At 32.3% G+C, this 11,459-nt stretch overlaps 1 protein-coding gene across 1 annotated transcript in view; it reads left to right on the top strand.

Moving 5' to 3' along the window:
* The window catches only part of LOC106478458 (cofilin/actin-depolymerizing factor homolog), a 12,332-nt gene extending 10,549 nt beyond the window's left edge, over positions 1-1,783 (top strand). Inside the window, exon 3 of the mRNA XM_013939006.2 lies at positions 573-1,783. Within this exon, the coding sequence (XP_013794460.1) occupies positions 573-735 (163 nt within the window). The 3' untranslated portion in view covers positions 736-1,783. The remainder of the gene's footprint in view (positions 1-572) is intronic.
* Positions 1,784-11,459: the final 9,676 nt, after the last annotated feature.

Here is an 11,459-nt window from a genome sequence, read left to right as displayed (position 1 = left end):
TGCTCTGCAACGATAACCCAATCTGTGGCTCATCCCGCCAACTTTGGCCACTTCTGCAGTCGTTAATCTGGAATCCATTTCGATGCTCCTCTTGACAGCCCTTTTTGTCCTTTCCGATGGACCAGGACGACCCGGACGCTGCTCAGTTGTTTCCTGAACTGCACGATGATTCTGTTGACTGTCAAAAGCGGGATTCCCAAATTCTGCAAAATTTGCCGCTGACTTATTCCACCATTTGCTTGACCAACTATCCTTCCTCTAACAAAATCTGACAATTCGAGAGAACCTCGAGTTCTAGGCATGTTGTAGCACAAGATAATTAGTGTGCAGACCATTTTCATTTATATAGTGCTCTGTGAACACAAATTAGTTAGCATAAATCAGTTAAATGACGAAAAATTAGGTGTCTATTTACTTGTGACCACTCACTGTAGATGTAGTTATTCTACTTTAGTTATATTTTAATTTGTTTGTGTCATGGTTTATAATCTCCTTACTTGAACTTTGTTTAGTACAGTTATAGTTTCTTGCTAATTTTTATTTCTTAATTTGTGCCAATTTTTCTTGGTTAGGTGTCCTGAATCTTCTACAATCAAACAGAAGATGTTATATTCAAGCAGCTATGATGCCCTCAAAAAATCTTTAGTTGGAATCTACAAATATGTTCAGGCGTGTGACTTCGACGAAGTCAGTAAGGATGTGGTTGAAGATACGCTGAAAAGAGGAGGCAAATAAATATCCTAATAGTCATACGGTTGATTTTTGATTGTCCCGTGTCATGAACGCTTTACTGACTCTACAAGCTGGATACAATGTCTAGAATGCGCACCATCCCTAAACACCTCATTGATTGATTGGTGTATTGTGACTACAATTTCTGACAGTAATATACAGTAGAAAATGAGCAATCCATTTTTTTAACTCTGTTTTCTATATATTGTTATTAACATATTGAAGTTTTTAGGTATTTATAGCATTTCTCCTGCATTTGACTAGAAATTGTTTTCTCTTCAACCTGTAGTCAGTCAAAGCTCATCTATTGTTGTTTATTTGTTCTTGTTTTTGTGTAACCATCATTTTTTGTTTTAGTCAAAACTTCCAAGTTTCTTATTTAAGACAGCTGATAAAGTGTGCTTTTAAATAATTTATTGTATCTATAAATGGAAAGTTGATACTAGTATAGATAAACTAAGTTGGTTATCATAAAGATATATTCAAAGTGTAAACCAAAGATAAGAACTTTATGGAATCTTAAAAATGATAAAATACAGAAAACAAAGAAAAACAAGCTTTAAACTGTAATTTTGTTTTACTTCTTTAGCTGTTTTACTCCCATGAAACATTTGTTTAGAAAAAGGAATTGCATGAAATTTTCCCTCTCCTTAGGCTATAACCTGTGTTATGAATCATACATACCCTTATGTGTAACTTATTTATTTATTTATTTCATGTACGTCCCTGGTAGTTTATTAAGCTAAAATGAAATATATTTAAAATGTTGGGCTGCTACTTATTTCAGATTAACTTATTTCATTAAATGTTTACAATACTGTACAATTAAACAGTGCATAATTAATTGTTAACCACAGTGGCTTAGAATTAAATGCTTTCTAACTTATGGTGAGAAAAAAAAACTAGTTTTAATCATGTACTGTAGTTGATGATTATATATGTTGATTTTATTTAAGTAGCAGTGAACTCAAGTCTTATTTATTTATTCTCAAGTTTTATGTATTTTTTGTTAAAATTCACAGAATAAAAAAGTCTGTGAAATAGATGCAAAGAAATCTGGCTGTAAGAATTACTTGTATAAATTTACATGCCATGCAAATATAACACACCAGCTTCTTAAGTATTGCATACTTAATTCTGACAATTTTCTTTTGTATATGTTCTTTATTTAAAAACAAAAACTTGTACACAAATATACATTGTACAAATACTAATCAGAATCAACCAAGATCAGTCTCAGTAGCTAAGTAGGCTATTGGAAAAAAAAAGCACATTGTTACTTACTTCTATATCATGTTTAAACAATAACCTGATGTTATATATATTATTCATTTTTGGTATAGAATCATGTAAATCATTAATCATTCAAAAGATAGCTCCAACATTTGAGACTAACAATAATTTCGACTTGTTCCATCTACTTATTAATAAGCCAACAGATACTCCAATAACTATGTAGTCAGTAACTCTTTCTACAGAAGGCTAACAATTATTTCATGATTTGTTTCATTTACTTATATAATCAGTCAACAGATATTCCAACCAAGAATATTAACCATTATAAACATAAGTGCTTTTTGATTGTAAATTTCTTTAGGCATACATTCAGGCATCTGTATATTTGTAAAACTGAACAATCATTAGTCATTATTAAGTATTATAGCACTTAATAGTAGGGATCGACAAGGTTTCCAAATAATTCACGTGTCAAAAACCATCCTTCTGAATTTCTAAGCAAAAAACTGACCATTGGTTGTGATTATGATATGCACATGTATGCTTACAATGCAGTAAAAATGTTGCTAACATTTCTAAAATAGCAACTTTTTCATCTACTACCTACCTGATCAGTGCTAGCCCCTAGGCAGCTCAGATTATCATTACAAGATTTCTCCAGCATACTTGACTGGTCTGTGGGTATCCGCTTTTGATATTCCAATAAATATATACAGATTTTTTTATAAATGGCAAACATGCATGAAATTAAATATCTTTAAAGCCCAATTTAACCCAACAGATGGCGCTACATAATGATGAATAGACATGCAACAATTTTTAAAGCTATATACTTTATGCAGGTAAAGATAAAAAGTAATCAAACAAGAGTATTAAAAAATTATGAATTTTAAAATGAAGTAGGGGATCCTGCTACAAAAAATAATGAAAAAAGAATTAAAACCACAATCACAAATTCATAAAATTTAATCCCTACTTTGGCAGCTTTATACACACTTATCTGTAGGCCAAAGTAAGGATTACATTTTATAAATTTGTAATTGTGGTTTTAATTCTTGTAAAAGTTATGGCTATATTGAAAGTTTATAAATGTCTTGTCCATTCTATGGACATATAAAAATGGACAAATAAATAGGAAAATATTAACGGAAAGTAGGTATTGTTGGTTATTTGTAGAATTGCTACAAGAAATATCCAAAACAAAATAAATACTGCAATATATTTGTTTTGGATACTTCATATAGTGATTCTACAAATAACCAACAATCCCTACTTTCCATTAAAATTTTAATTTTTTTCCTATTTATTTATTAAAAATTTGCATTATATTTGACAACACAACTTACACAAGACTTTTTATAAAACAATATTTTTGTCTATGACTACCTTTATATTTGCAGCAGTTGATTATTGCACCATATGATTCCATTAATAGCTACAGGTGTAAAGAAAAACTGAACTACTAGAGGTTATTAAGACCATCTTTCATCTAAGTGAAGTTTATAAACCAGTAAATTTATGCATTTTTAAGCAAAGTATAGCTTTGATACTTATAGTATGGCTCTTTTTAAAGAAACTTTTTAAATGTACAGTCAGATCACTCTTAAAAAAATAATCAGTAGTTATGTTTAAGAATTGCTTGGTTCATATTATCCTGATTGTATTGGGAATTATAAGGAATTGAATATGATTTCCTAAGTCCCCAGGGGAATATTTTTGTCTTGGTAATTTAGGAATGAAGCAGGATTTAGATTCACACTTCTTAATAAAATCTTTGGTGTGGTATGTGTGTAATTGATTTTATAGTATTATGTATAACTTACAGTCTTCAACAAATGTAATTTATTCTCATCATGAGCTTAAATGCAAGTCAGAATCACCCAAGCTTTAGAGGCTTTCTATGAAGTTAAATCCCAATTTCCTATTTAATACTCAAGATAGTGTGTGTACTCAAATGTACCCCAAAAAGGTTATTTAAGTTTATCACCTTGTGTAAACCAATAAATCTATTATAATGTGGTATCTGACATAGAAATTTATCTTTATACTTTAACTCCTAGAAATTCCAACTGACATTAATTCTGCAGGTGTGGTGTCTTCTACCAAATTAACCATCCTAGCAGTAGCAGTGTTGTGAAGTCCAGCCTCACTCATTGGGCACAAGCATGGTAACTGTTGATGCCAATATACTGCATGTGTATGTTTCATTAATAAACTTGACATGTCATCCATGTGTTGCATAGATGCTTATTGCTCCTAAGTACCATTTAACTCAAAGGAAAATAAAAGATGAGACAGGTAGGTGACCTGCACGTATGAGGTAGGACTACAGACATCTAAACTAGTCATGCTACCAGCCATGAAAAACTAGTTTGTTAAATACAACTTTCATTACAAAATGACAAGCTTGTTAGAACTACGTTTTGTAATGATGATTGATGAGTTGGCCCAGATACATCAAGCTCTAATCCAAAACTGATGGAGACACCCACTACTTAGTAGACTGGCTTTGATGCAGCAGTCTTATAAACAGAGTCCACTTCATCAACATTAAGAAGCAGTCAACATTAGTAAGCAACGTGCTAACCCTTACTACTCTACTTGAAATTGGACTGCATTATCAAGGAAATGAAGTTTATGGAGCACCTATAGACTACTAAGAAAAGTAGGCCAAACTAGTATTTAAATGAACAAAATGGGGGGGGGGGGCAGAACTAGTGACAAAAAAGAACAGTAAATTCCAACCTACCTTTAGCTCCGAATGTATAAGGAAGATAATGCAAGATCATCTACAAAAGATGCAGCCACTTTTCATCAACCACCATAATGATGCAGAGTTAAAAATGATTTTGATATCTCGGACGATACTATACATTCGTTCCACACAACCCATTAAATTTTCAAGATTCCCTCTTTAAAAGCTATATACTCACTTCTTACATGGAATTTAAAAAGAATGTAGGCTCCGTTATCTGTAACTTATCAATAATAAGAATGAAATTCAATTTTAAGTTATTTATAATATTATTCAGTGATACTTCAAGCTACGAGTTATAAAACTGTAAAAAATTGTTATTGTTGGGACTATGAGTTACAAGTTGCACCCATAGGTATTGGCACTTAATTATGTGAACACTTTATATTCGCTGATTCGACTCGTATAGTAGGCCTATTTTTTAAACAGAAAATATATTTTACAAATTCGGCAGTTGTAAGTATCCTAACTGAAATCTTCTCCTTAAAATTAGCTAATCCATGTTTTATATTTTATCATCATGAGTGCCACTGTTATTCCTTCTTTTCCATCTTTAGTTGACTTCCCCAGAGAACTGTACACTTTATCTGCCACATTAGTAAAGTACATTTCTAAGTTCAAAAGTAAGTCAACATACCTGTATCAAAGATTTTAAGCATGTGTTTGAGTTGCTTATTAGCAATTTTAAATTTCATTTTTATAGTCTTCTTGAATAGTATTGATAAATTTAATATTGATTTATAATCCACTGATTCTCTTACCATAAAAACCATGATATACTATAACCTAAGTAGATTTTCCAAGATTTTTTATTACTAAAACTGTTCCATTAAACCTTTTCTCAAACTACTGTGCTATGGTTTTATGTACTTATCAGAAATTGCTAGAGATAACTACTTCCCAGCACTAACAAATCCCCAATACTGATTTTTTCTTTTAAATTTATAAGGTGTATGGGAAGCAGTAAGCTTTAGTTTTAAGCAAAGAGTGAACAGTGTTTATTCCAGTTCATTTATTGCTTAATATCACTCACATGAATTACAGACCCTTCCAATAAAAGGATTTTTGTCAACTGGATGCTAAACCATATGACTTTTTTCCACACTGATCTTAAATTTTGTATCCCAACATGCATTTTACACCATTATGGCCCAAACATGTGTCACAAGGCATTTAAGTTTGAAGAAATTGCAATGTGACTTTAGTATGCTACAAGCTGAAGTTCTTAGTGTTGTTTTGCTGCTGTCTTAGGTATAAATCAAAATGTGTTTTCATGTTTGGAAGCAAAATAGAATTCAGGGAAATGTAAATAAATGTTAAGAAAGTAGCCAAATAGAGCAATAAATTCAGGAAGTGTGTTTTTTAAACATATAGGCTCACCATTCTTTCATGACAGCACAGAAGACCAGTTGTAACCTTCAAAGTTTATCTGGATTTCTTGTATCAACCTAAACTACCTATAATAGTAGGTAGACAAACAGTGATTTATAAGAACAAGAAAAAGTTTTACTGATGGTGCAACATACTATTTGTTTCGACATAACTTTGGTCTGTATTCTTCAGGAGGTTAGTATGTGGTCACTACCTTCAAAAACTGTTGAAATTGGGCTCAAGACTATCCATGAATGGATGTCAATATCTGGAAAGGGAAGTTCATGTTTTACGTTGACTTAACAGGCCATCATGCAAGATTGTGGAGATGACCTTGTGAGTGTTAGCACAATGCTAACATCATTGAACATGAATGTTAGGGAGGTAAGTCCCACAGTCTAGGGTAACATCAGCTTCAATGGCAAGACTGGCATCTACATGTACCAAAACAGCTATTTGACAGCTTTGCAGTACATGGGTGGATGAGATCCAAGACATTTACACAAGGTTATACATTGGAAACTTTATCTTTATGACTGACATCATCACTCACAATGAGTTTGGATTATGGAGAAGCTCCTTTGAAAAGAGACCTGCTTTAAACATGAACCCAATCAAGCCTGTCCAAAACTTCTTCCAGCATGCTGTTTCAGCCCATAACTCTCCATGAACTGGGAGAAACTCCTGTAGATAAATGTCACGAATCAACATCAGAAGCTCATCAGGAGTATGTGGATATTGTGCCAGGCAGTGGTGAATTATTTTGAAAAGTGATCCCAACTAAATTTTGAGTGGTATACTTGAACTTTTTTTTTGATACACCAATAAAGAAAATATGTTTCATCAAATAGGAGTCCTTTGTCAATCTTAAAGCAAAAATGTCCACATTAAAACATCTATTTAACATTAGCCTTTTTATGTGATATAAGTTTTTTTTCACTTTTTTGTTCTTGATTTCATTTTACCATAGCATTTTTGTTAGCTGGTTTTTCTTCTTGAAAATATTTTTTCCACTCCTATGTAAACAACAAATATAATACAACTAACCCTAAACATCGATACAACAGTCTACATCAAAGGATGACTTCCTTTTTACAATGTTTCTCAGGCTGCCTTTATTCATGTGGACTTAACCCTTTTCAAACCACTTTGTCAAAAACTAGGTACAATTGTCCCATCATGTTTTAAGCACTTGTCTACACAGTTGCATTTTTCCTAATGGTTTCTGACTAAAACTTCATCTGCTTGTGTTTAATCATGATGAACTTTATAGTCACTCAGTGTTCCAAAAACTTAATACGTGATTGTTTGCACTTCTTCATCCAACAACATGATTTTGCATCTCAAGACCTTTACTATCAACACCATCTTTTATATGAAATGTCTGATGAAGAGACAGTATTAAACAAACAGTTACATTAAGTAATGTAAAATCCCATAAGTTAAAAAACTTACAAAACATTAAGGGTCATTCTTACATTGTCTATGGCCAACCAACTAAAAAATCCTACTTGAGATCATATCGAACAAACATCTAACCAACTGATCCATAAAGTTTAAACAAACCATACCGATAACTCAAGCTGAAAGGAACACTAATCGTACAGAAATTTCATCCAATCAGGCCATCACTATCCCTCCTGACCTTCCACTATTAGACACTGAAAGATCAGTTTTGAGCAACTGTCTTAAATCTCTTCCTACATATCTTCATACTGATGACTTCTACACTAAATGAGATGTTGCACATTTTTTTTCTTTTTTACACTTACAAGCCCACTTCAGCAACAATAACTCTGTTGACAATAACCAAAATACAGACTGAAATCCTTTCTTTCCCTAATGAAAGTCCTTTTATTTTATTCAAAAGACACAATAAAACTTAACACTTAGCCAAGGAAAATTTCCAACTTTAGAATATTTTATTGACAAGCGTCAAGAGAAAATCCACAAACTCAATTTCTTTAATAAATTCATGATTAAACACAATATTAACATAGATGAGAAAAAAACAAAAAACTTGAAGAACTTAAAGACAAGACATGACATCATAATCAACCTTGCAGACAAAGTTGGTGTTATAGTCATATGGTGTAAGGACTTGTATATAGTAGGAGCAGAACAACAACCCTGTAATGATGAATACTATTTTAAACTATAAACTGATCATCTTGAAGAAAACTAAACCACTGTAAAGGAAACCATAAACTATTTAACAGATGCAGAAGAACTCCCACTAGATGTGCAAGACTTAATTGTAGAAGAACCAACAACATCCTTGTTTAAACATGTAATTGTCCTATAGTTAATTTCCAGTTTTTTAGATGAAATCGAGACATCTTTGGTACATACTCTTCCAACTTATATGAAAGATAGCATTGAAGCTCTTCAAATGTTTAATAAAATATCCCTAACTACTTCTAATCTATTACTACTTACAATTAACATCAAGTCCTTATATGCTGTCATACTGCATACTGATGGTCTTAAAGCTATGAAGTTCTACCTCAACTACCAATAAGTGCTAGAACCATCAACAGACACTCTAGTAAGACTATCTGAACTAGTTTTGACACTTAATGCATTTTCTCTCAATGATTCATGTTACAAACAATTAAAGGGTGTAGCCATGGATACCAAGATGGGACTATCATTTGCTAATAGTCTAGGAGCCAAATGCTCAAAAGTGTCATCTCGTTGCTCTCCAAAGGTGGAAAAGAATTGATGGAAAGATTAGAGTCTCAGGATCAATATTAGACCAGGTATCCATTTCTTAGGTGGTATCAGCATGTTCAAAATTGCACCTTCATAAAGGTACCCTATCTGACCAAAACAACAAAGAAAATGTTTTCAAATTCGGACAATTATTTTTTGGTTTTTGGCACAGAACACATGGACTAAATTATGGTCTGAATCGTATTGTGCAAAACTAAAACAGAGTTGCAATAGTTTTTTAGTATGTTGCTGAGATTTATCAACAATTTCAATAAAAATAGCTCTGTTCAATGCCAAAGTCTCCAGAAAATATGTATAACAAAATATGTAAACTCACATTTAATTATATGCCAAAGTAATTATATTATTGATTCTTGATTTTTGTTTCATATATATTATATCGTGAGGCCTATTTGTTTTGCAGTGTGAGCAAAATCAGGTACAGGAGTAAATCCACAATTCGCTGTTGTGAATGAATCTAGGTTACTAAATTTCCAGTCTTTAATAAATAGGATTTATGTCTGTGACAAATCACATTATGTCCCAGTCAATGATATTGTGCATGCCCTCAGCCACCAACTCTGTGCTCTACTACCAGTGTTCTATTCTCTGACAGCAGTGACTCAACCAGCAGTTTTTGAGGGTAGGGAAAGATCAAGACATGGCAGATCTTCTCACATAATATAGACAAATAACAAGACATGCATTCTATTGGGAATGACCTCACAGGGTGCTACAGAATTTTTCTTACAAACACTGTATGAAAAGAACTCAAAAGTAAATGACACAAATGGTCTACGATATCATTTATTTTGTCAGAAACAGACTAAAAATGACACAATGCTTCCGACCAAAGACAGTCTATGCCAACACACAAAATGAGTGAGTTATACAACTTACCTCTGGAAAAAAGCACTGGACCCCAAACAAAGCATTGTACCTCCAGTAGATCATGGATGGATCATATATGACAGCAACCTTGTCCCCACCCTTACTACACAACCTGCAACTCCAAACATATTACTTGAAATGGTTAAATGTTGGTGTCTTAAAGTATGTTCCACTAACTGCAAGTGTTGTAAACTAGAACTAGCATGCACCGAAGCATGCAAATATATGGCTTGCCTAAATCCAAACACTGACCACATTGAAGCTGAGAGCGATTCAGATGACTATTAGTTGTGTAACTAATATTCCTTAGTTTATAGAGATTTCTTCTAGCAAATGTACAATTTTAGTGTACAGTTATCACTTTGTGTTATAACAATAGTACATATAGTATGTAATGTCAATCTGACATGACAGTACTTTGTGGTGTTTGACAGGAATAATGTGCATAGATCATTCTGAACTTAATCTTCATCAAATATACTGTGCACTAGCATACATATTTGTATCTCATGTGAACAACATTGTTGCTCAAAGATTAGTTGCTATTAAAAACAATCATATTATTCTATTTTGTGAATGCAAGGGCAATGATTTGATTTTAATTACAAGAATGCAGGCTGCTCACTTTGTAAACAAGTAATTACTAACAAAAATATCATTCTATGTATTTGGTATGTATTATGTAATCATTTCCTGAAATACTCTTCTTAAGTTCATATAAAGGAACAGGCATATGTAAGTATAGGAACCCAATACATGTATAATATAGCCAGTTTATATTTTGGCAGATGATTATATGTTATTAAAGAAAATGTTGTTTATTATTCCTATTTTCTAGTGATTTTGGTATTGAACAGAACTACTTTTATTGAAGTTGTCAAATCTCAGCAATATAGTCAAAAACCATCCCAACTCAATAACTTTATACCTTTATTCTGTGCCAAAAAATAATTGCTTGAAGTGTTTAACTGATGGTATCAGGAGGACAGCCAAGAGGTTGGCGTGCTTGTATTTGGAATCACAGGTTCAGGGGTTCAAATCCTGGTAATTCCACCAAAATCTTACTGGTTGTGACGCATATAAAATGTCTGACATAACACCTGATGATGGCCGGAAAATTCACTGGTGGAAACATTGTGAAAATAATAATACACATAATAAAGATGAGAATAATAGTCCGAATAATTATACCATTACAAATGTTTTTTATTAATTATATCATTCAAAATATTCAAGAGCCATGAGCAGCTGTAGTTTTTGGCATATAAATAATTAATGGACTGCAAAGTGAAAGGATATATTGAACCAGCAACATTTAATATATAATAATCCTTAGTCACTCACACATTCATAATTTAACTTCATACACTATACAGAAAAATGGATACAAACTTGCAAATAAAAAATGAGCAGTTACAATTTTGTGAATCCAGTGCTTAAAACCACAGTTTAAGAGCATGTACAGATCATGTCTGGATTATAGTTACAGGTGCTATTTTGACATGCCTGTTTTGTAAAGAAATTAAAAACTGAACTTCTACTATATATTCAAGGTAAAATGTTTATGCTGTAGAAAAACAAAATAAGTACTCCAGGCTCATGTAGTTCTTTCAAACATATTTTCCTTTCTGATATCAATTTGAAGCCAACTATAAATGACTAGTGTTTTAAAAGAGCTAAACAAGCTTTCTGGTTGACAGACACTAACTTGTTCAACACATAATAAATGCAAAAATCTTGTCGCTGTTTTTCATTTTTG

This window comes from Limulus polyphemus, unplaced genomic scaffold, assembly GCF_000517525.1.
Source record: "Limulus polyphemus unplaced genomic scaffold, Limulus_polyphemus-2.1.2 Scaffold10, whole genome shotgun sequence".
Classification (NCBI taxonomy): Eukaryota; Metazoa; Arthropoda; class Merostomata; order Xiphosura; family Limulidae; genus Limulus; species Limulus polyphemus.
Note: the sequence above shows the minus strand (reverse complement) of the source record. Positions and strands in the feature narration are given on the sequence as shown.